We start from the raw sequence: 25888 nt of genomic DNA on the forward strand, positions 1-25888 counted from the left end.
ATTGCTGCTTCCACCATGCCATGCCATTGTTCTTATACACGTTCATGAGTTTCATTTGAACATTGGGGATGCCACATTAATCTTTAGTATTAACCGTTAATTCCTTGCATTCTGGTGAATTTTATACACCAACTTTTCTAGTTTCATATTTTCAGTTTAAAGTGAAAATGCTTTTATATGTAAAGGAAAACAGCAGATTTAGTCACCAGAAGACATGATGCATTGTAAAAGACATTATAAGACATTCTGTATACGTTCCATATGCTACTTCGCAAATTTTCTAATTCAATCTTATTAAATCCCCCCTAAATTAATTTTTAACCACAGCACAGGATTTTGTCTGTTGCTGCATGACTTGTAAACAATATCCTACATTTTAACATGACACAGACTGCCAGAATATATTGTTTTTATCTCTACTATATCTTATTTGAACTATGTGGAAGAGGATGAGGGCCACTAATAAAAATAAAGAAATTCTAACTAATCTTAGAATTCTGACTTTTTTGTCATAATAATAATAAAAATATATATTGGAGCTTAATTTTTTTTCCCCCCAGTGGCCCTAATCCTTTTCTGTTGAACTATATATTATTTTGTTATGAATCATTTCCTTGGATTTTACTTTTTTTATTCTTCTCATCATTTTTGTCATTTTAGGTGATATTTTATTACTGTTTACTCTATGTTGAAGAGTCAAAGACATTTTTTTTACTCTGGTGGACAATAAAGATTCTATTCTATTCTATTCTATTCTATTCTATTCTATTCTATTCTATTCTATTTTTACATATTTTAAAGAGAAGACATGACTCCAAACTTATAAATCTTAGACTTTTTATACTTCCTGTATTCAATAAGTTGCATTTAAATAAAATATGCTGAAAACTGAACTTGTAACAAGCACTGTCTATGGGTTGTGCTTTTTTTCTTAAATAATGTTATCGTTTAAGTTAACTTATAGTTGTATTTTTAGTTCAGACATTATATTCACATTTTAAACTGCTCTAACTTCTCATTTTAAGCTCGGCCTTTATTTCTCTCACATTGTCCCACATAAATATTCCTGCCTTGCGTGGCCCCTGAACTAAAATGAGTTTGACTTCCCTGTTCTAAATGTAAGATATAGTATGTTTGTTGAACATAGAGCCTTTCAAACGTATCAGTGTCTCCATTTTTTACCATAGTAAAACGTATATTTATGTTAATGTGAAAAATATTATTTACTACCACCTTCATGAGATCATTGTGATGATTAAACTGGTGTCATCACGTGTGTGTCACGTGACTCGGCGGTCAGGCCCAGTAGGTGTACAGTAGCGGCTGCAGGCGGACGGAGCAGCAGCACAGCCGAGGTAAGCTCTCCGCTGCCCGTTCACATTCCCCCGGCTTTGTTGACACCACGGTTCATTGCAGTTTTCCACTTTATCAGCCGTATCGCCGGTATACAGCCGTTTCGTCTAGCTACACTCTGGGTTACAAAGAAAGCTTTGGGTAAACATTAGGCTAACGCGGCTAGCCGTAGCCAGTTAGCAACGAGTGCCAGCGGCGGATGGACGGAGCCAGTCTCCGCTGATGGTGGTTCGTGTTCAACTAGCTGCCTGGTTAGCCTGTTAGCTTCCACTGACTGACTGACTGACTGACTGACTGCTCTTTGAGGAAGATACAGCACAAGCAGCAGACGTTTGCTGTGTCACCGAACGGCTCAGCTAGTTTTCTTGACAAAGGTATATACTAATGTCGCTGCCGAGGTGATGTTTTGATCCGTGGAGCTCCATACGGCTCCATCCGGTCCGGTCCAGTCCAGCTAGCTTCACAGCTAACAAGCAGGTTACGGTGATGGGTATTCCGTGTATTTTGGCATCATCTCACGGGTTCAGTGACTATTTGGCAGAGCCTCTCCCAAAATTACAAAATATTCGCTAACATTTTTTTAAGTGTAGTTTTTGTAGGGTGTTTTTGGTTGCTCTTCTACCGTCACCTGCCTCTGTTTTTACCTCATTAGCATTCTTATAGTTTGTTTGAATTGCATCTCACAATTGTCTATTGCCTCGATTGATTGATTTATGTATTTTTGTCCAACACTTTAACTCTGATTTAATTTACATAGCCAGATGAGAGTCAAAGCAAACCCAATCTGACGCTTCCTCCGTGTATTTGTTTAATGAGTTCAACTCCGGATAATGTTTTATTCTCTTATATTCAACCTAGGATGTTGTTTTTCTCTGTAGAGCATCCCACCTTGTTTTTCTCTTTAACTCCACCGTTTTGCCGCGAGAGGCCGCGCTTTGTTACATCTGTTTAATAAAACCAGGACAAAAATGATCTATGGTTGTGTTAAATAATTAAAGAGTCTGTTAAATAGCCTGTCCTTCCGCTACACGGGAATGCAAGGGTTCTCAAAGTAAATTGGTTTCCGTGGGAGACATAAGTAACGGTAAGTGAGTGGTAATTTTAGGTTAAGTCATTAATATTTACACTGAGGCGGTGGGGACGGGGCTGTGACGCTTTTACCGAGCTCTTCCGCTTTATAAAACAGTTATGTCCTCTATTATTTATGTCTCACACTTGTTGGTTTGATGGCCCTTGTGACCATTCTACCCTATTTTAAGTCTAAGTCTGCTTTTCTGGTTAATCCGACAGTCCTCCATGGGATCCCCGAGGCGGGTCGTGCAGACAGACTGGCTGACGTGATGACGTTACCGGGAGAAGCGGCTCTCCTGCGGGCTGACAGCTGATGGAGAGGAGTCCCTGCTCCTCCTCCTCTCATACTGACAGCCGGCTTCCAAAGAAGAGGACACGGAGCTCAAACATGACACACTGAACTGGATAGAAATGTTGCTCCCAATGGATTAAATGCCGGATTATTAGTTTACAAAATACATTTTTTTATGTGACATGAGTATGGATTACTGAGGTTATTGTCATCTGTTGCCTTGTCAGTGTCAACATCAGTAAGGCATCAAACGCATCAAAATGACTTGATGAGTGCCTTTTGTTGTGTATGCAGCCCATTTGGCTCTAAATCTCCTGCCCAGTAATGCTTGCATTTTTATTTTTGTGACCTTTTTTGTGCTTTTGAAGAGGTTTTGTCTGATCATCTTTAATCAGTGTTACAAATCTCCAAGATTAACGAGTGAAAGCGCAAGTACTATGCACAGTTGTCGCTGCCTCACACTCAACACAGAGACTGAAACCTCAGTGGAGGAGAGACACTCATAAAGACTCTGCAGGTTGTTTTCTTCCACGGAGGGACGCAGAGAGCTGCAGGGATGTTCGCCGCCGTGGAGCATGGCCCAGTCCTCTGCAGCGACTCCAACATCCTGTGCCTGTCCTGGAAGGGCAGGGTGCCCAAGAGCGAGAAGGAGAAACCGGTGTGCAGGAAGCGCTACTACGAGGAGGGCTGGCTGGCCACGGGGAACGGCCGTGGAGTTGTAGGGGTCACGTTCACATCCAGTCACTGCAGACGGGACCGACCCACACCACAAAGAGTGAACTTCAACCTCAGAGGACACAACAGTGAGGTAGGAGGATTTTTTGGTAGCAAAGTACTACTAGACTTGAGAAATATTCATAGTTTCAGCGTGATCAGGCTTCACTAGTCGGTCTTGTCCAGTTCAGGGATTAAATGTTTCAACTTTTATCTTACATGGATATTTTTCTTTTATTCTCACTTCTCTCAAAGTTATTTCAAGCTTCATATAGTTATTCTGTTAAAGATATAAATACTTTAAATACACTAAGTCATTCTCCAGCCTCCTTCTAATTATAAGCCATAACAGTTTCCTCTTGTTAGAGCCATGTTTTCATTCCCCCTTGGGCCTTTACTTCTGCAGAGTTGAATTTAAGTGACTGTACTTGTGAAGAACCTTTTTTCTGCCACTTACCCTGTTTTCAGGCTGGTCAGACAGAGGAGTGAGGTACAGAATGGTGTCATTGATTTACTTATCCTCAGGATAGTATTTAGTTTTTTGTTTTGCAAAGATTCTAACTTAATGTCTAGAGGACACAGTAAAGTTAAACTTCCATCTGAACCCAAAACCACTGTCATAGTTTTGGGGTTTTTTTTAGTGTCTAACACTGCACTGTTTCACACTCACCACTCACTGCTTAAAGCTGCATGTGACTTTCGTCGCCGATTTTTCATCAAATCTGTAAAACCTGAGTGATAGCCTAAGTCCCAATCCCAGTTCACCCCTTAGCTCTGTCCCTTACCCCTACCCCTTGGCCCTTGCGCTTGGCACTACCCCTTGAAACAGAGCTGCAAGGGGTAGGGGTTGAAACATTCCTCTATGAAATAGGACAAATCTTCACGACCTGTTACATCGTAAGCAGTCATCAATGCCGCTATTAACAGATGCAATAACTTTGTTTCCGAAAATATTCAGTAACTGTAACCATCTCTGTTGCATGGGCTTTGGGCATCTTTTTGCAGCTATCAACTACTAACCACAGAAATGCAGTCTATGACACATTGAAACGGTATTAAACGGTCAATCAAATTATTAAGTTGTTTACGAAAAAATTATGTACATTTGTGTGTTTCTTTCATCACACTGCTGCACTTTTTGACTGTGTTTACCTCTATCTCACCAATGATTTGAACAGAATTATGGGAAATTTCTCCAATCCCTTCGTTCGTAGTGTGGTCCTGAAAAGTCTCAGTTTCGAGGGCTATACAGCCCACCGACTTAGCCCTTCCCCTCCGTCTAATTGAGAATCGGGATGACACTACCCCTTCACGTGTACGCGCAAAGCAGAGGGGTAGGGGTAAGGGGGAGGGCCAAGGGGTGAATTGGGATTCAGCCTAAGTATCACAAATCCGTTAGTCTTTCTGTGATTATGCGCCTGAATCACTCCCTACATGGAGAACAACTTCGAAGTGTACTCCACCACAAACAGTCCTTTTTTTTTCATACCAAGCCGAAACGTAAACAAAACCGTCACACGGGTTTTTTTCCCGTAATTCCACACAGCCACAGTAGCAAGAGGCAATGAAGCCATTTCCGTGTTTGTTACCGCTGCCGCCATAATGCGGCTGCGTGGAATTCCGAAAAAAAAAACCCTGAGTGACGGTTTGGTATGTGAACAAATGGTCTATTTGTGGTGGAGTACTTTGAAGTTGTTCAACGTGTGGGGAATGATTCAGATGCATAATCACAGAGAGACTTACGGATTCATGATACTTAGGTTATCACTTGGGTTTTGATGAAAAACTAGTGATGAACATCATACGCAGCTTTAATATCCTTATATTATCACCCTTTGACTCCTCAGTCAAAACATTGCTGATCCACACTCCCCGGCATTCCCCTTGTCTTCTGATGTGGTAATATTACTAAATTTTCCAATTGTGTGCTTATAAAAAGTAATAAAATACTAGAATTAGAATGACCGGCTAACTAGTACCTATGTGTATCACCTGCTGTATGTATGAGTATTCCCACCGCGGTCTTGGCAGAAGTGCAGATTGCACACAGGTTGCATTTTTCTCTTTTAGAGGATGTAGCTGTTGGTCAGATGGAGTAAGGTGCTGTGTCAGCATTCCATAAGGCAGCTGAGAGGAGAGTGGATGAATCCCCACAGAGAGTGACTGAAGCGCAGCAGAAATGTCATTTAACTCTGCCCACTTGAATGTGGTCCAAGAACTGAATTTTCCCTTTTGTTGATGTGGTTTGTGCAGTGGTGTAGTGACGGCTGAACTCTCTCAACCTGAAGCTGCTGAATTTGTTCAGAAGGTTGTTCTCTCTATGCATAATTTGGGGATGACAAAAGTGGTAGAAATTACACTATTGAATGAGTTCTGTCAGGTTATCAAAGATCTGTTTATTCACTTGTCATTTTCCATCACAATTCTGATGATGAGAAGTGAAAAGGCTGTTTGAAACATACCACCTACAAGGTTGATACAAGTCACAGGTGCTTATATTAATCATGAACCCCATTTTGTTTTGTTTGTATAGAGGAAAATCAACTGAATATATGACATGAGAAAAAAATACTGTCCCATACTATCCCAAAACTAATGTGTGCACGGCTACATTCAGTAACACAAGCATTAGTCATAGAGACTGACAGGTTCAGTGCTACTTCAGAAGAGGACAAGCTCTGTTGTGGGATGACATTCATTTTTTGGTATAGTTACTCTTTGTTTATAAGGAATGTCCTTTTTGATTAAAAATCTTCTAATTATGTTGATTTCTTTTGGTTAGATGATGAAAAACTTGAATTGCATTATAGGAAAGTTATTTTTGTTATTAAAATTTTATTTGCTTGCAAGCTTGGAAAAGAAGACCGACTGTTGTTTCTGTTTATGACAGAGATGTAAATGAAACTTGTATAATGAGCTGTATATTAAAGTCACCACTACAGCTTTGTTTTGTGGTGTCTCATAAACCTGCTTGGGGACTTGGGGAGAAAAATTTAAAAATATCAGTCAATCAGTGACTAAGAAAAATAATTGTATTACTTGGAAGTTAATATATTTGGGTAACCTTCCATTGTCTTCAAAGGCTGCTTGCTCAGCAGTAAAATGCAGTCGTGTCCCCTGACAATCATGTCCTTTAAACATCAGCACTGTCATTGAACGCTTGTCCTCACCAGTGATGAGTGTCCTCTCATGTAAATTAGCTCAAGTCATGTTATGAAGGAGCACATAGAAAAATGCAACATGAATTCATCCTGCCCGGTCCTGCCAAAATCAATACCCCATACTAGCATTCTTTAGTTTGCCCATTATTCCTGTTGATTTATAGGCCCGTGTGTCCCGCGATCATTCTGATGTAAGTGAGTGTCTAAATGGATGTGTCTTTTGGACTTGGACCAAAATGAGAATGTAGTAAAGTAGAGGGCAGATCTTAAGCTGTCAGACATCTGTTAAGAACCTTGGACGGGCTGATGGGGCTCTATGTTCCTACGGAGCATGGCACTTGTCCTGCTTGGATTATAGGTTTGATTTACACTCATAACAAAAAAGTTGGCACTCATAGCTACTTTGAGTAAAAGCATCCACCTGAGGTATCTAGTGTTTGTGTGGGGAGGTTCAGCTGCTCTTCGACTCTGCCACCCATACTGAAAGCTATCATTGTCTTCATATAATGAAAAGCTTTTCCAGAACCTACAGTAAGTTCCTGATGAAGGTTTGTCTACCTCTTTGTCTACTAGCCTTTTAGCTGAAGTGAGGGATAATTACAAGCTTCAAACATAGCAAAATGTAAATGAGGTGAACTGCTCCTTTTGTTATGTCTCCCTCAGCTTTCGTTTAACAGTGTGTGTCAGGAACACACTACAATGTATCCAGCACTTTGTATGTTTCTCAAACAGATCGATCCCACAGCAGAAAATTAGGACTGTTTTAGAGTGTCATGCCAGACTTTTAATATGCAAATCTGTATCTATGTATAGCAGAATATCTATAAACAAATGTCCAAATCCCAATCATGCAATTAAAGTGTTAACAGTTTTTTAGTCCAAAAATAATCGACAGGAGAAGAAAAAATATTCTACTGGAGTGAAATTTGGCCTTGGATGTCCTGGTACTATTTTCATATTGCTGCTTCAACAGAGCTGATGACCTTTTGCAGTAGACATATCAATTGCATCACAGTTAAATAAAACTGAAAATAGATAAAAGCAATAGACTGTGCGTTGTTTTATGTGACTATTTTAATGATCCTGCAGAATATTTCCTGTGGGACATACATCAAAATAGATCAGTGCTTCTTTTGACGATCTGTTGTTGTTTTTTCCATTTCAATGTGTTCAGATGCTGAACAAAGTGAACAGCTAGTCAGTAAGAGACCATTCATTCTCCATGAGAGCCAAATGCCACAGACAAGCGTTTCAACGACTGTTGACATGTCGACAAGAAAAAGTTTGGCCGCAGCACAGGTTTTGGGCAAATTGTCTCTCAGTATCTCATCATCTCCTAGCTGTCTTCTGTTTGTCTTGTGTTATATGCATGAATTACAGTATGAGGGAATCACTGGCTGTATATTTATAATGAAAACATTAAGTGCACAAATCTATTTTATGGCAGTAAACTGATTGAATTAAAGTTTTTTCTTCTGTCTATAAATTTTACTGGTGCACAATGAAGTGTGATCATGCTGTTAGCAAAACATACTGTCACTCTTATTTCTCAAGCAGAAATAACAAACACTGGCTTCTTAAATGTAACAATCAACCTAAATTTGGCTGATAGGTGGTCATAACATCACAACATGATGATCTTTTCTACCAGGAAAAAGCAGACAGATGATTGATTGGCCAATATTGTTTTCCCCAAAAAATGTCAACACTGTTTGAAATTTCCATTGTGTTTTTTCTAGAAACTAAGGCTACGTGTAGACTGCAGGCAAATGTGGTGCAAATCCAATTTTTTTGTCCATATGTGACCTCCATCCGATTTGTTAAAGACAGTTTTAACAGCACAAATCGGATTTTTTTCAAATCTGACCCAGGCCATTTTCATATGTGGTCCTAAATCTGATGCATATCCGATATTTTGCAATGTGACTTCAGCCTGAATGGCCAGGTCGCATTTGTCCAACCTCTATGCCATTGAAATGTGACAAACGTCACAATTCTGCATCCCTCAATATTTACTTCCATAAACACAGTGTGTGCCTGCGTGGTCATATATTACATCAGGACCTCTTTTTGCGCATGTTGATCACTCCAGGGTCGCATTCAGTTCATACTCAAAACTGACAGAAGTTGCATTTAATGTGTAATACTGAATGAGCACACAAAAAAATGTAATTTCACCAAAAAAATCCAAATTGTGCATTAAGACCTGCTGTCTGAACATAGCCTAAGTGAACTGAACTGAACACTGAAGCCAAACTAATAAATACCTAAGTTAATCTATAAATAAATCTTGATCAGTTATCATATTGCACTCAATGTAATTAATTAATAAACAAAATCTCAACTACAACATCTCAAAATCAACCATCAAAAACCAAAGCAATTCCTGCTGCAATTTTTATTTTTTAGCGATTACTTCCCGTAGAAGTAAGCCAAATAGTAAATGTCAGTCCTTATCAGAGCCAATACCTGGCAGCGCAGAACATTTGTAAAATGTCCTGCGCAAATCAAATTGATCAGTCTGTCTTTTGCTAGTTAGCTTAATGGCTGACAGGCTGTAAGCTACTGCCGTCATGCGGCGTCCGTCGTCGTCGTCTGTCATCCGTTACAAAAATTTCAATTGTCTTCTTCTCCGAAACTACAATTCCGATTGACTTCAAACTTGATATACAGCTTCTTTATCATGATGTCAACAAAAGTTAGTGAAATTATTTGGATCCGGATCTGATTCTGGATTTGGTGTGACTTTGAAAAATTTCCCCATTATAAGAGATAGGAAGTAGATTGATGCAATAACTCAGTAAATATAAATGATATCAAGTTGAAATTTCTACAGTCCAGCCCTGATGGGGAGATGACCAAAACATAATGGCCACATGCTGATAAGGATCTTCTTCTGGATCCGGGAACTTACAGAAAATTTAACATGGGCTCTTATGGGGAAAACATTTCAATCGTTTTTTTCTCCCAAACTACAGTTCTGATTGACTTCAAACTTGGTATACAGCTTCTTTATGATGATGTCAGCACAAGGTATTGCAATTATTTTGATCCAGATCTGGTTCTGGATTTGGTGCGACTTTTAAAAATTTTCCCATTATAACAGATAGGACGTGGATTGATACAATAAATCAGTAAATTTCAATGATATCAAGTTGGAATTTGAATTTTTTACAGATCTGATTGGAATATGACCAAAACATGGACTATTTCTGTAATATAATAAATACACATAACTGGGTGATAATAAATGGCATCTGGATACATTTCCCAAAGCTTTTAATTTGGCTCGTAAGCTACAGGGCCATTGGTCCTATTTTTTTTGTATTGTAATTTAGCTTGTGTTGTGTTTTTATAATGATTGTGTATGTATTTTACATAGTTTTTATCATGTGTTTTTTGTACTTTAAAAGCCCAGATAGGGACTGGGTTTGCATGTTATCCTAGGCTATATATGCCATTATCTGTGGAAATATTCTTTACTATATATTTGTCCCTATACAAATAAACACTAAAGTAACAAATTAAAACATTGCAGCTCTTTATCACACTATCACTGAGCACAAATTCAATTTTGGGGGATAAACATCAGTTGCCATTTTCAGTGAAATGACATCTTATCTGTAATAATAAGACCTATATTGGCCAATACTGATGTAAGTTTGGACAATATATCTTTGCATCTTGATTCAAGACCTCACTTAATGTTATGAAATGTTCTTTTTGTTATAGAATTTTTTCTGACAGAGAGTAAACTTAAATTAACTGCTAATCAACTGATGACTTGATAATGGAAATCATAATTAGTTGTTTGCACCCTGAAAGCAGACTTTGAGTCTTAGTGCATGGATGCTGTGAATAAGTAGAGTATTACATGATGGTCTCAGGAGGGAGGAGATTGTCAAATTGTTTGCTAAAACTATGTCCCATAATTGAGACCTCAGCACAATGTCATTGCATGAATTGCCGAGACAGAATTTCTTTTCAGTTATGAACGGACTGTTCCTGCTCAAACCATTGAACAGACATTGACAAACACCTCCCTGCTACTGTTAGGAGCCTTATGGAGTCCCAGGTGTTGGTTTTCCTTTCGAGGCCAGATCCTGGCGCTTTGCTGAGGCAGAAAGGGACAACAATCTAAGGCCTTAATCCGAAAGAAACAGCTGACCCCAGGAAACCAGCTAATGTTTACGACTTTGTGGTATACCCGTAGGTTCACGGTACACCTAGTTTGGCCTACATACTGACCCACACACTAATTTGTGTCTGATCACATGTTCCTTACTTGTTCTTTGCTCTAGTTCTAGTACAGTAATAATGCTTAGTGATTAATGTTTGACATATAATACAGATTCAAGCACTCTGTAAGTTTTTCCAGGTGTATGAGGTGCTTTTTAATTGTATCTATGCAGGAAATAATGTGGCTGAAACCTGCAAGTAAAAAAGTAATTCTCAGTTTTCAGCTGTTTGCTTGGTTCTGATGTTACTCTAGTTTCAATCCTGTGAAAATGTTTGACTTTCAAACTTTGATGGGCTCTGTCTGAGCTCTCTTCTGCAAATGCTGTTGATGGTGAGAGATCAGAGAGAATGAATCTCTGTTCTCAAAGTATGCCATCACTGTGGTCCAATGCGTGCCTCTCATTTTCACTTGTGCTGTGTGACATTTTCATGCATTAAAAGTTGTTGCCTGGCTAGTCTTCATAAATAAGTCAGCTTATCGCTCCTGTAGAGGGCCTTTGCTGGAATCAGCACTGATGTGGGACTTACGCAGTTCTTTTAGATGGACAGAGAGGAAAAAGAGGATGCAGCTGGCTTATCTGTTTAGTCCAATAATAAACTGCAAGATTGGGAGAATGCAGCGTCATTTTCCTGCAGCACAAGATGAGCAAAGTTAAGAGTTAAGTCATGGCTTTTAATGGACAGTGATGCATTTCTGGTCCAGCCACATCCACCACCCCCTCCTACACTTGGTCTAAGTCACCTTTGGTTTTCTCACCACCTGTGTCCGGACTCCTACATGTTCCCTGGTCTGGTTACACAGACTTATTAGCTCTTCTTCAGCATCATAGCTCTACCCTCTTCTTCTTCCAGTCAATCATGATCCCGCCTCCCCTTCATTTGACTGATTCCCAGACTTCACAAGGTGCCATCTCTCAATTATTTCCACTCCTCTTTGGTCGGATACCTTCTTGTTCTCACCTTATCTGACCTCTTGACACCTGAATCCGTCTTAGGATTGAAGCTTACATGACCCCTGCTCTGCATTAAAATGGTCTCACCAAATGTGCTTTGTAGAATTGGCTTTAGAGTGCTAATCCCTCCTTGGAGAGGACATGTTGCATAACACTCAGGCCCGGCTGCTTCCTCAGATTCTGGTGGACCTGTCTGCTCACTAGAAATTTTCCAAAAGGGGCTGTTAGTGAGTTCAGCGTATGTTTTATATGTCGCTGTGAGCAGTTTCTGTGGTGAAGGATGAGACAATTACATAAAAACTTTTCTGCTACACTGGTTACATAGCTGATGAAAAGAAATATTCCACTAATATTCCCGTCTACTTGCAGCCAGGCCTACTCCAAATAATGGAACGGTTGGAGCTGTTTGTCACTCTCTTTAATTCTATTAACCTTTTTTAGAGGATTAACATGATATTTCTGAAAAGTTGTTAATATTTATGTATGTAACCTTTTAATAATGTTTAAAAGTAGTTGTGTTTTTTCATCTAACCAGAAATGTAGGTTTTCTTTAGAGCCTGCATCTCTTCCACAGCCTTGTTATCAACTACCCTGTTGGGTAGTTGATATGTGTCCAACAGGAAATACATGTTATAATGAATCTACAGTATCGTTATTGTTTAACTGTTTGTGTCAGTGGTGTGCACTGTTTGCTCAAGATAATCTACTGATGTTTAGATACATTTGTACAGTCAAAAAAACATAAATATCATGAAAATTTTATAAAATCAAATACTTAGACTGAGCATGCTGCTATTCTTAATTGTTCTCCATACAATATATATAATACAACACTATCAATGATAAAAGAGTATGCATACAAGTCCATGAGTCCACTTGGCCTCTACTCAGAGTACACAGCCTGTTTGCTGTTGCTTCTCTCAAGCTTTACATCACTGATAACCAATGTATTTACTATTAACAGTTATTAATATTGATTAAGAAGTTAATCACTTGCTCTACTCGTAAACATTTCAGATACTTCCTCCCCTGCAGGTCTTGTCCCATTGCCCTTTCTGTGATGCTGCAAATCACTCCTGCCACACTTTGCCTATTCTGGCTGCCTTCCTTTTGTATCAGCACAGCACAGCGCTTTTCTTAATTGAGTTTTGTGTCTGATTTAATATCATGTCAGACCCAGAATCAAAGAGGGCACGGGGTTTGTGTCGGTCTCTTTTGCTTGGCCTCTATCTGATTCTCCCGTCATCTAGCTGTTCTTGACTCTAGAGCAGGGGTGTCAAACTCATTTTATATCAGGGGTCACATTCACCCCAATTTGATCTCAAGTGGGCCAGACCAATAAAATGATAGAATAATAACCTATAAATAATGAGAACTAAATTTTTTGTCTATGTTTTAGTGCAAAAAAGTGCAATTAAATTATGAAAACGGCGGGCTAGTTTTTGTCTGTGGGCCCTATGTTTGACAACCCTGCTTTAGAGTAATTCTTTACACATGGAAATGAACAGCTTGCAGCAGGTATTTTTTGATTGTTATCTTATGCAGGTGTAAATAGACTAGTTTTAATAAAAATGTCTGCGTATGTATGTTTATTATTTCAGTTTGTATGCATTTACTTGTATTTAGAATGTCTTGCATTTGCGTGAGCAACATAATGCAAGTTTTTTTGGAATAAAGGAAGACCTTTGTGTCTGGGAGCAGTGTTGTCATGGACCCATATGCACACAGCTACACTGCTGTGACACTGGGCTGTCACTGTGTCCTCTCACTTTTGCTGACTCTAATGCAACCCAAAGCTGTCCCTTTATTTGATTTGGTATTTTCAGTTAAATTGCTGGGGTCAGCTCAGCTTCCACTTTTCAAGTTCCAGCAAGAGGCCACAGAGCTGCAATGGAAACAGCAAGACAGAAGTAACGGCTGTGCCAACTCCAAGAAAAACCAGTCAATGGATGGCCACATGCCGGCCAAAGGACAGTATTAAAAGGATCACAACCCTGGAGTCTCTTGTTCCGGTACCAGGTCTTGACTAAGATTCAGGATTGTGCTTTATATCACTGTAATTTTTGTGTTAAATCCATGTCCAGATTATCATCAGTAGCCTGCTCAGTGGTGTATTATTTTTGGTATTGTTGCACCATACAGATAATAATTGGTTAGGACTTGTGTAAATCTGTATTGCTTATATGTACCCTTGTACCTTTTCTGCCCATGACCCCTCCAGCCCCTCAGTGTCTTGTGGCTCCTCATTCTTATCCTGTCTGTCTCCATGTGACGTCTGATCTCCCAGATCGCAGCGTCACAGTACAGTGCTCAGCTGTCCCCCTCGCGGGATGCCTGACCGGCTCACACTAATCTCCACACAGAGCTAAATTTACACACATACACAGATTATTGTCACCTCTGTGATGGCTGCAGATAAGTATCTACACATGTAAGGCACAGCACTGGTGAACCCTTCTTTTTCCCTCTACCCTTGTCATTTCATGTATGTATGAGTAATGGTGAAAGTGTGCAATGAGGTCTCCTAGGTAATCTAAAATGTCTTTTCTACACTGACTTGAGCTGAATTATGTGGTATTATACCATCCGGAAAATTCATTTTGCTCACCAGAGGTTGCAGACAGTGCATGGGTGGAGGAACTACATGGATTTGTTTTCCCCCAGTGAAATCCACACATGGAAATGTGTTATCTTTGACAGTACTGTTGCCATAGTCTGTCAGCTTTGCACCCAGTCCAATGTGCACTGCAACATCAGGTGACTGATGGATAGGAGGCTGTTTTTAATGGTCCGTGAATTTGGTCAACTCAGTCAGAATGACATAAAGACCTGAAGCAGCCCAGGTCTCATGGTGTTCTCTTCCCTGTGCATGTCAGCTGAGACACACCTATAGAGCAACATCAGAATTTATATCACATGGGAGTGGGAGTGAAAACACGGTAAATCTGACTCACAGGACATCTTATTGCTGTGGGAGCAGGGCCAGGAGAGGGATTAATCCTACTGTGCACTCATTACACTCGAGGGCAGATGTGACTGTACATAGTGTTTACATACACACTTGTTTGTGAGAAACCTATCAGTCTAATTTCAGCTACCATTACCTGGTCTTTTATCACTTTGACATTAAACAATACACTACAGTGACACATGGAAAATGGCAAGAAGATTTATCAGAATAGTAAGCCTAATTGTTACCATTTTTATTACTGCTGTATTTGCATAAAATACATCTACTGGAAACAATAGAGCTATAATGCATTAAAAATGCTTAGTACAAAATTTGCCCCTTGTGAGTCCATACACCTGGGTATAAAAACACAGGCTCCAACAGACAGTGGTTAAGTTGCATGTGTATTAATGTGGAAGGTGAGGACAGGATAAGGTTGTCAATGGAAGAGTAGCAACAGGCAAGACTGAGTGATTTATCCATCTGCCTGCCACTGCTCTGTTGGCCTTGCACTCAGAGAGCGTAAGCTGCACTAAAACCTGCAGTGTGTTGTGTGTTTGAGCGTGTTCAGCCCACGTGCTTCAGTCAGTGAGAGCAGAGCTTCTCCCTGCTTAGGATTATTCCTCTGGGAATAGGCTGAGTCACGCTACAGAGGACCAGACACATAGAAACAAAGAGAGAGGAGGGGCAGATGGCAACAGTTAACCTGGAGATGGATGACATTGCACAGGTTATGAAGGTTGTAAAGGTTATGAACAATTTGATCTATGACTGTGTGATATGACAAAAATGACATATCTTAATATAGTTCATTTCATACTTGTATAATGATGCATATCACATGTCATACGCTTTCTGTAAATTCAATATAGAATAACAAATTAATATAAAATGACCAGAAAGGCAAATATTTTATACAATTATTTAATAAACTTACCCATTTGGTTATGTTTTTCTTTTATATTTAGAATTACCAACCAAGACTATAACAATATATGAAATACTCATGTAATAGATCCCAATCATTAATCACATTTTCATCATCGTGATATGAACATTTGCAAGAAACACAAAAGAAAATCCTTTAATTTACATACGTTCACACTCCATGTAGGAACATTTGACTAATCAGATGGAGCCCTGGATGTATGAACCATATGTCTCTAAAAGTGATTTTGTTGACAGCTATACACTTTATGACATCTCCATGAGAGAATATAGGTTTTTTTTTTCATCACTGCACTCACTTTCTCCGTTCAGTTCCCTCTTCCACACTTTCTTTTATAGTTGTTTTTTTTAAAACCAGGTGAGAATCAGCTATTTCCACGTAACAAACTAAATGCTCTGATTAAAATGAAAAAGAGAGCACAAGTTACACACTGACACACAAACATACTCAGTTGGATCAAGTTCCATGCATGGAGCACTCAGTGTTTGTAGAAGAGTGTGGTACAGATAGATAAGAGATGGAATAACACAATCTCATTGTCTATGATATTCAGGATATTAGCAGCTCCTTTGAAAATGAGGTTAACCCACTTTGTGATAGATTTTCATCTGGTTGGATGCTAAATTTAGCTCATTGAAATGTGGCAACTTGGTTAACTTTCTGCATTTTAGGCATTCAGCTGGAGCCCTCAGCTAGAATGACTTGCAAAGAGTAAAGATGAGATTTCAGAGTCTTGAGTCAAGGCCACTTTGTTATTTGTGATAGGTTAACAGGTAAAAGTCACTAGAATGTCTCCATCATAATAAGGGTAAGAATAAGAAGATAGCTGCTGAATAATTTTAACAAATTGTAAAAAATAAAATAAAATTCCAGACTGAAAAAGACACAGGATAGTCCATTTGTAGTGTTTGTGCCCCATTCATTTGCTCTTGTGTGTGTCTTCAAGGTGGTGTTGGTGAGGTGGAATGAGCCCTTCCAGAAATTGGCCACATGTGATACAGATGGTGGGATCTTCGTTTGGATCCAGTATGAGGGCCGCTGGTCAGTGGAGCTGGTAAACGACCGTGGAGCTCAGGTAAGATACAGGACATGAAAACAAGACATATGTAAAGAGAAGGATTTTTATCTTATTTATAATCTATGTTATGTGTGACACAGAATATGTAAAGCTCGTAAATAAATGAGATTCAGAGTGTCAAAGCCTGCCTGGAGACTTCATCCATCAATCACTGTCATATGCAAATCTGAGAGTGATAAATCCTGACAACATCTCATCTTCTCTGATCAATTTACTTACTACATGACAGTCTCAACAAGAGCTTCTTGAGATGTATTGTATTTAGAATAGCACTTCAGTGCCCCATAAATGTATACATATCTACACCTACTGGCACATTGAGGCTTAAGCTCTTGCAGGCAGCTACAGAAAAAAAAAAAAAACAGTGCCTCAAAAGGGGCCTTTGGAGCAGGTGCCTATTGGAGTGTCCATTCTTCAAAAGGATATTTTCTCTTTTTTTTTTTTTTTTTTTAATTATATTTTATTATTAGTTCAAAGTTTTTCGTAGCTGCATGTAGATCTGGTGACTGAAGTCAAAGCATATTCAGATTCACATCATTTTTTTATTCATCAAGCAATTCAGTGACTGTCTCGCCCTATGGATGAGTGTGTTGTTACCACCATCATGTTTATTCTCTAATTTGTTACCTATCTGTGTTTGACACCCGTAGTACTGGGATGAGACTTGATAATCTGACTGGTTGTACATGTCCCTATAGTGGCCCCTAGAGGCCTTTCTGGTTTTTACACCACGACACAGGTCTGTTGACATCCTCAGGGTCTCCACAGTGAGGAAACTAGTAGTTTGAGTTCTGTGTCAGTAGCTTTTTAGAGTATTTAATATGTGTTTATACAAAAAAGTATAGTTGGTATGTCCTGAAGAATCAGAGGTTGTTGTTATTATATCTTTAACTCTTTCTTGTGTGTTGTTGTAGGTGAGCGACTTCACCTGGTCCCATGATGGCACCCAGGCTCTCATCTCATACCGTGATGGCTTTGTCCTGGTGGGTTCAGTGAGCGGACAGAGACACTGGTCCTCTGAGATCAACTTGGAAAGCCAGATTACTTGTGGTATCTGGACCCCCGATGACCAGCAGGTAATACACAAACCACATTTTTGATGGATAAGAATGTTTCCTTTGCCACTTTGAGTATGCAGACTTGTCATTCAAAACGCACAGACACACCCTTGAGGAGATTAGCAGTGAGTGACAGCAAGCATTCCCTGTGTTGAATGTGTTGTGCCCTCGATGGGCTATGTTTTTGCTTTCATGCTGTTATATTGTCAAGTCGGATTGGATGTCAACAAGCTTTCACTTTGAATACGTGTTCACATCTTGGTTCTTTGCCTTCATCCCTTATATGTCTCTCTCTTCAAGTTGTTTTTTCATGATATGTATTTTTTTGAGTTTTGCTTACAATCTTATTTTTATACCTAAGTGAACTCCCTTTTTATTTGTTTTTCATTTCCTTAAGTTTTATTACTCCTTTTCTGTCCACTAACACTTCATGTTCCTCTGCAGGTGTTGTTTGGTACCGCAGATGGACAGGTGATAGTGATGGACTGTCATGGGCGGATGCTGGCACACATTCTGCTGCATGAGTCGGATGGCATCGTTGGCATGTCATGGAACTACCCCAGTTTCCTGGTCGAGGACAGCAGTGAGAGCGACACAGACTCCGACGACTATTCCCCACCACAAGGTATGACACTCTGCCTTTGAGTTATGGAGTAGACTCTTCAAAGTAGTCCAAAGACCATCTGTTTTACCAATATGGTGAAATAAGGTTTCCAAACTACGTATGTGTATTAGATTAGGCACATATCCTGCAATTATTGTAACATCATGTCAAAGTCTGTTGCTTTTTATGCATATATCACAGAGTTGAATGTAAGACGTATACCATATAATGCCAGCATGCATAATAAGCAGGCAATGCACTGCAAGGGCAAAGGTCAATCCAATACAAGCCACATAATTTCTACTCAAACAATGGGAAAGTAGGGATGGAGAGAAAGCAGCACACTTTGATCAATGTGTCTGATCTTGTGATAATGCAAATCTTGTAAAAAGTTAAAATCAAACAAGCAGATAGAATGTACGGTGGATGAAAGGGTAAGATTCTGAAGTGATCCACTGGTTTGGATCACATAGCATAGCACCATTTATTTCAGTGTGTCTTGATACATGGTAGTGTTTCATAGCTGTTTTTCATCCACTGTGTTAGTTCCTTTTAATATCCTGTTTGTTCTTTCAGTAATTCATTGGCATCTCCTGATCTACATATGCCTTCACTACTTGGGTTTCCATGTACCTGTTATTGACACACTAACATTGCTACCTCTTTGAAGCTTGAAAAAATGCGTTTGTATTATTTGAAGTTTGCCAGTAGTAACATAAAAAGTCCACTTAAGATTAACCACTTAAGATTATCGTTTCAGTTTTATTTTCATAGATTTTTATATAGATTTTTAAATTCTAATCCGTTTGGACTCTACTGGAATAAGTTTGAGATGTCAGGAGAGCTGAGGTAATTTAGTATGATGCCTCAGTTGACTGAATGCTATTTTTACCATTAGGACCTGTTTTAGCCTTTGCAGCCCTCATTACCAGAGTTGTCAACTTGGTACAAAATGAAAACAGTTTCAGGGTAAACATATTTCCACAAACCGTTTTGGATGCTTTATTTTTAATTTGTGACAATTTCTGCATTTAGTTAATCCTGTTGTGATGCTAGTGACATCAGCTTTCCTTTTTTTGACACGGTCGGCTACTGACTCACAGATGTACAATAGCAGTAATCAGGTCCTGTCACTCTGTCACTAAGGATGACAGTATGGCTGGTGAGTTAGCACTACCTTTCCCAAATTTAGGATTGGGACCCAAAGTGGGTTGCAGAACCATTTTTATCGAGTCATGGTTGGCAGAGTAAAATATAACAATACAATACCATTGTAAGATATGAAAATTCATTTGAAGAGAGAGTTCGTAAACATTTGCTGTACTGAAGTAATTGTAAACAGGAGGGACCTAATGTTTTATGATGGAGGTACTCAGGAAGGAAAGCTTAAAAATTAAACTGGACAAATGTCTTGAAATGAGCCATTGACTGTGTTTACATGTATGTCAGTACACCGAAACTGTAGGATTGTGAGCATGTAAACATTGTATCCCCATTTGAATATCAAATACGACCTTATGCCAGGTTTGAGAAACTCAGAACAAACCCAGATTCTCTAACAGAAGTAATCCCCATAACCAGGATACTGTTACATGTACAGGTCATACCAAAGTTACCGACAATGATGTCACAGAAATGCAAATGTGCCAGTGGTAATTTAAGAATCTCACAAGAACAACAGAAACAGAGTTTTATCTTTCAGTATTGGAAAGAAAGATGAGATGGTTAAGTTCATAGTAAAGCAACCAACAGGATGTCAGCTGCCCCTAAACAAACCATGCAACAGTGCATTGTAGAAATTACTACAGAAACTTTACTATGTGGATTACCTTTAAAACCAGTGGCTGGACTGCACTATGACAACACTCTGCCATTAGCCACAGCTGCGTGTCGTCATCCTCCTCCTTGTCCTATGTGGTGACAGAATAACAGCTGGAGGATGTGTTTACCTGTTGATCTTATCTCCCATTGCTGGCAGTAGATAAACATCAGTAAAACAAGTCACCAATGCACTGCTAAGTGTGTTATAAACCAAAGTGGTCTCATTTGCTGTAGCTTTTGAACTTGAAAATTGGCAGAAGTTACTTAGTTATGTTTAGTTATGTTAGATTAATTTAATTACCGGTGCTTGCACCAACAGCAGCAGTATTGAGTAACTCGGATGCTAGTATTGGTATCATGTAAACAGGGAAATGAGTATCCAGATTTATCTGTGTTCCATGTAAACACCATATCCTGGGTATGATCAAAACCAGGATATGCCTCATAACCGATAAACACATTTGTACTTGGTAGAGGAGCAAGTCTAAAAAGGCTAAAAGTTGCTCAGTCATGTCTTAGTGTACATTTTATTCTAACAGTGTGTTAGGGTTAGGGTTAACTAACTTTGTCACTGTTAGAAGTGTTTGTTGACTTTATCTTGACGTCCCATTGTTCCAGCAAAGATCCTTTATGACCTCCGCCAAGGAGGTTATGTTTTTGCCAGGGTTTGTTTGTTTGTTTGTTTGTCTGTTTGTTTGTCTGTCCGTTAGTGTGCAACATAACTCAAAAAGTTATGGACAGATTTGGATGAAATTTTCAGGGTTTGTTGGAAATGGGATAAGGAAGAAATGATTAAATTTTGGTGGTGATCGGGGGTGGGGGGGCCCACAGGGGGGGGCACTGATCGTTAGTGTGCAACATAACTCAAAAAGTTATGGACAGATTTGGATGAAATTTTCAGGGTTTGTTGGAAATGGGATAAGGAAGAAATGATTAAATTTTGGTGGTGATCGGGGGTGGGGGGCCCACAGGGGGGGGCACTGATCGTTAGTGTGCAACATAACTCAAAAAGTTATGGACAGATTTGGATGAAATTTTCAGGGTTTGTTGGAAATGGGATAAGGAAGAAATGATTAAATTTTGGTGGTGATCGGGGGTGGGGGGGCCCACAGGGGGGGGCACTGATCGTTAGTGTGCAACATAACTCAAAAAGTTATGGACAGATTTGGATGAAATTTTCAGGGTTGTTGGAAATGGGATAAGGAAGAAATGATTAAATTTTGGTGGTGATCGGGGGTGGGGGGGGCCCATGGGGGGGGCACTGATCGTTAGTGTGCAACATAACTCAAAAAGTTATGGACAGATTTGGATGAAATTTTCAGGGTTTGTTGGAAATGGGATAAGGAAGAAATGATTAAATTTTGGTGGTGATCGGGGGGGGGGGCACTGATCAGCCTTGGCGGAGGTCTGCGCTCTCCGAGTGCTTCTAGTTCAACATTGTTCTGATGATGTAAGAGTGAGATTTATGCCAGTTCATAACTTATTTTTTTGCATTCAGGACCCAAAAAAACCCACTAAATAAATCTTTTGGGTGTCAACCTGAAAAAGTTGGAGAACCACTGAGTTAGCTGACCAGTTGAAATGAATCTGGTACACTGGGATGTGTGCAGTCTCACAGGGGAATAGTAGTGTGTGTTTAGCTTTCCACATCCTGCTGCCTCCACTGTGTACACTCTCTTTATTGGTTCCTGTTTTTTTTTTTTTTTCTTTTTGCCTCCTTTTCTCTGCAGCTTAATTACTCTCCGTTGCTAAGGGTGTATTAGTGAGGATCTGTCCTTCTCTCGCTGTGCTATTATTTTTCTCCTTCCGTCAGTGGGTCTGGTGGTAAGGCTGAAAAATGCTTGCCTTAGCTGAAACAGTGATTATGTTCTAACTCACTAATTAAACCAGTCAATAGTAATTGATTGGCTCTGATAGAAAGTATCTCTCAAGCCGACAACCTGACTAAAACACCAGGCCGCCTTCTCCTCTGCCTGCCAGGTCCCTCTGTCATGATATATGATGATGACCCATTATCACTGAACAGCACGACACAATGCATTAAAAGCAGCATCATATATCTGATTTAGTACAACAACCACTGTGAACTGGTCACACTATAAAAAGACTAACTCTTATTTGGCAGAAGTAGAGGTGGATATTTTATTTTTGTTGGTATTTGGGTCATTACAGGACTTGGTGGAAGGACATACTCAAGGATATTTTAATAGAAAATGTATGAGTGGTTGTCTCAAGGTGTGTTATTTATAGCAGTGTCGTGTGACAGAATGCCACTCGTTTCAGCTACAAATGCAGCAGTGGGATTTGCTGAGTTTTTGTTAGAGCAGATGAAAATGCCTCTTAATTTGGACGCAGTAGAAATGAACTAATAATGAAGACAGTTGGAAAAGATACACAACAGTCAAATACAGACAAATGACAAATTAAAGGACAAACCCGATGGGGTGATCTTTTCCAGGATGACAATGTAATTGTTAAATGTGTTGGAAAATGACATGAATAATAAGCCATGACCTCCACGGGCACTGTATCTCAGCCACAATGAACACCTATGGAAGATTTCGGACTGACTGTGGTCTATACCACCACCATCAGTTCAGCTCTTCTGTAGAATTTACAGAGTCAATTGAACCTGTTCTAACAGCATACGATGGACATGCTTTACTAAGACACTTGATGATGGCTTTTCCTTGAATTTATAGTGATACACAAACATTCACGTTGAAGTCTTCCGTCACATTCATTCTGTTTTCATTTCCCATTCTAGAATCGCATCTATCACCACATCCTCTGTAAAGGGCTAAAATGTCTGGATTGTATAAATACAGCTCATACCTCATTATCAGCTGTAATGAAAAACAACAAGAGGTCCAGCAGCAGCAGCACTTGTAAAGAGATGCATGTTAAGTTTGGTTTCAGGTGATCGTTACATGTACTGTTTTCACACTGCTTGTGTAATATATTGGGGTTTTTTTTTCCCGTCTCCTCTCAGTGCACAGCCAGAAACCTCTGCTGACAGTTAGCTTCACCTCTGGAGACATCAGCCTGATGAACAACTATGATGACCTCTCTCCCACCCTCATCCGCACTGGACTGAAAGGTGCATGAGTGTCACATCATTAGTGTCAAGCAACTCTAAGATTTGTTTATTCTCTCAAACTTTATTTGTTCCATTTTTATTTTTTTTTTGGTCTGTCTTAAGGCATTGGTTAGCATTGTTTCTTTACAATTGTTCAAACTTCTATATATATATATTTGGCTGTTGTGTTATAGATGTGGTGGTCCAGTGGTGCTCACAGGGGGACCTCCTTGCAGTGGCAGGGATGGAGAGGACCCTCCTCTCTCCAGACCCCTCCTGTCCTCCCACCGCCAGGAACGCCATTGTTAAGTTTTATAATGTTCGGGGTGAACACATCTACACACTGGACACACCAGCACAGGTAATCAAAGTGCAGTGTGTCATTTTGTTTTCCATCAGTAAATAGTAATTCCACTGAAGGATTTATGTACTGTATTTCAAGAACAGTCTAAGAAAACCTCACTATTGCCTGTCTTTCATAAAAAAAATTAAAAAAAAAAAACAGATCTAATGCCTAACTTTATTTTGTTTCTGTCTTATTTTTTAACACATCTCTTTAAGTAGATTAATGAATGAATGAGTTAAATCTTAAAACCTTCAAATTTGAAGACCAGTAGTGGATTTTTAAAAATTCACTACTGGTCTCCTTCCTCAGTGAAAAGAAAATCAAAATCCTCGGAAATGAATAACTGGATTAACCGCTAAAATTATTTTAAGATCAAAGTAAGTATTTAATAAAAATTAAATAAAAATAAATTGGAAAATGAACATCAACCTCAAGATAAGTCAAGCTGAAACCATTTTCATTTATTGTTATTTTCTTTTTGAGACTATTATTTTTCTTCGTAGTCAGTATTTCCAGTGGAGAAGCCTTAACTCTCAGTCTATCTTCTTGACCTTGTGAACTGATTGTATACAGAATGTAGACAAAGTAGGAACAGCGTGGTCCTCACCCTAAATCTCTGTCACCCTGTAGCGCCCAATCACTACCCTGTGCTGGGGTCACAGGGACTCTCGCCTGTTCTTGGCTTGTGGACCGGCGCTCTACGTCGTGCGAGTGGAGCACCGTGTTGCCAGCCTGCAACTTCTTTGCCAGCAGGGCATCGCTACAGCAGTGAAGGAAGAGAAAGACGTTGCCAAGCTCACCATGCCTTCCCGCCTCTGTTCTTACGTCACTGCCGCTTTTGTCCCGACCATCAAGGTAACACAGGACAGGGGAGAGTTGGTGGTCACTGCCTGAGGGTAATTTATGGGATACATACTGTGCCTTTGCCGTCACCTTCTGAGACAGCAGAGTATACTATTCTGGGATAATGCACCTGTACAGTTAAACCCTGCTATATCAACAATTTAACCTGTAGTAAAAAATAAACATGAAGATTAAAGGTCCTTAATGTTTTCCAGCCTCCCATCCCAGATCCCAACAACATGCGTGATTTTGTGAGCTACCCAACAGCTGGAAATGAACGCCTGCATTGCACCATGAAGCGTACAGAAGATAATCCTGAGGTGGGGGGGCCCTGCTACACTCTGTACCTGGAGTACCTTGGGGGTCTTGTGCCAATCCTGAAGGGCAGACGAATAAGTAAACTACGGCCTGAGTTTGTCATCATGGACCCAAAGACTGATGGGAAAACAGGTCAGACTGTTTCCTTCATAACATTAACCTACTTGACCACAACAAATACACAGATAACACATTATGTGATTACAGTGATTGGTGAAAATAATAAACTGTTAGAGCAATTGTCTGTTTTCTTATTCATGGAGTATGATTATGATGGGTACTGTTATTGTAACAGTAGTAGTAGCATTCTCCTAATTAACTTTTTTTTATCAGAGTGTTATTTTTTGTTAGATTAAGGTTTTTTTACATCTATGGTTGTGGAAAAACTTTTGGGCACCCTTAAAATTTTACACAATCTCAAATATTATAATGAAATATTTGTGGAAAAATTGTTTTTGTTTTTCAAAAGGTGTGACTGACAGAAATGCAAATGATTTTTTGTTTATTTTTAACAAGCAAAAATAAAACTAAGCTCTTGATAGTTTTAACATGTCATGCCTTAGGTGTGTTTCATTATCTTGCTGAAACATTCAGTTTTGACATCAGTGGAACAGAGCACATGCAGAAGGAGCATGTAGGTTTGGCAGAATACTTGGCAGAGTTCTATGATTTAAGAGTAATTCTTTATGCAATATATCAAGAATAGATGGGGTGTCCAAAACCGTTTTTTTCCACCACTGTATCTCTATAGTTTTTGTGGGGTATTTATTCACAATTTGTCTTTTTATCCCTTTAGATTCAGATCTGTATTATGTATACTGTATTACTCCTAGTCACATCTGCTTGATTCAGTACTTTTCCAGTTATTTAAATATCTAGTCTTGGCATACAGAGTGAGTATGTTTTAGTCACATAGGGCACACTGGGCCCATGTTAATTAAAAAGTGCTTAATGGGGGCTCTGATGGCCCCTGGGCTCCTCATAAATCAGCCCTCTCCCTCCCTCCACAGTGATAAATGAAGCCAGCCATGAAATGGTTCCAGCCTATTCACACTTTAA

At 39.4% G+C, this 25888-nt stretch overlaps 1 protein-coding gene across 1 annotated transcript in view; it reads left to right on the forward strand.

The window, feature by feature from the left end:
- Positions 1 to 1300: 1300 nt before the first annotated feature.
- Positions 1301 to 25888, forward strand: part of tulp4a (TUB like protein 4a) — a 31708-nt gene continuing 7120 nt past the window's right edge. Inside the window, 9 exon segments of the mRNA XM_030128752.1 lie at positions 1301 to 1355; positions 2644 to 3524; positions 16629 to 16757; positions 17675 to 17836; positions 18263 to 18443; positions 23236 to 23343; positions 23517 to 23683; positions 24299 to 24523; positions 24727 to 24961. Coding sequence (XP_029984612.1) covers positions 3273 to 3524; positions 16629 to 16757; positions 17675 to 17836; positions 18263 to 18443; positions 23236 to 23343; positions 23517 to 23683; positions 24299 to 24523; positions 24727 to 24961 — 1459 coding nt within the window. The 5' untranslated portion in view covers positions 1301 to 1355; positions 2644 to 3272.

This window comes from Sphaeramia orbicularis, chromosome 24 (assembly GCF_902148855.1).
Source record: "Sphaeramia orbicularis chromosome 24, fSphaOr1.1, whole genome shotgun sequence".
NCBI lineage: Eukaryota > Metazoa > Chordata > Actinopteri > Kurtiformes > Apogonidae > Sphaeramia > Sphaeramia orbicularis.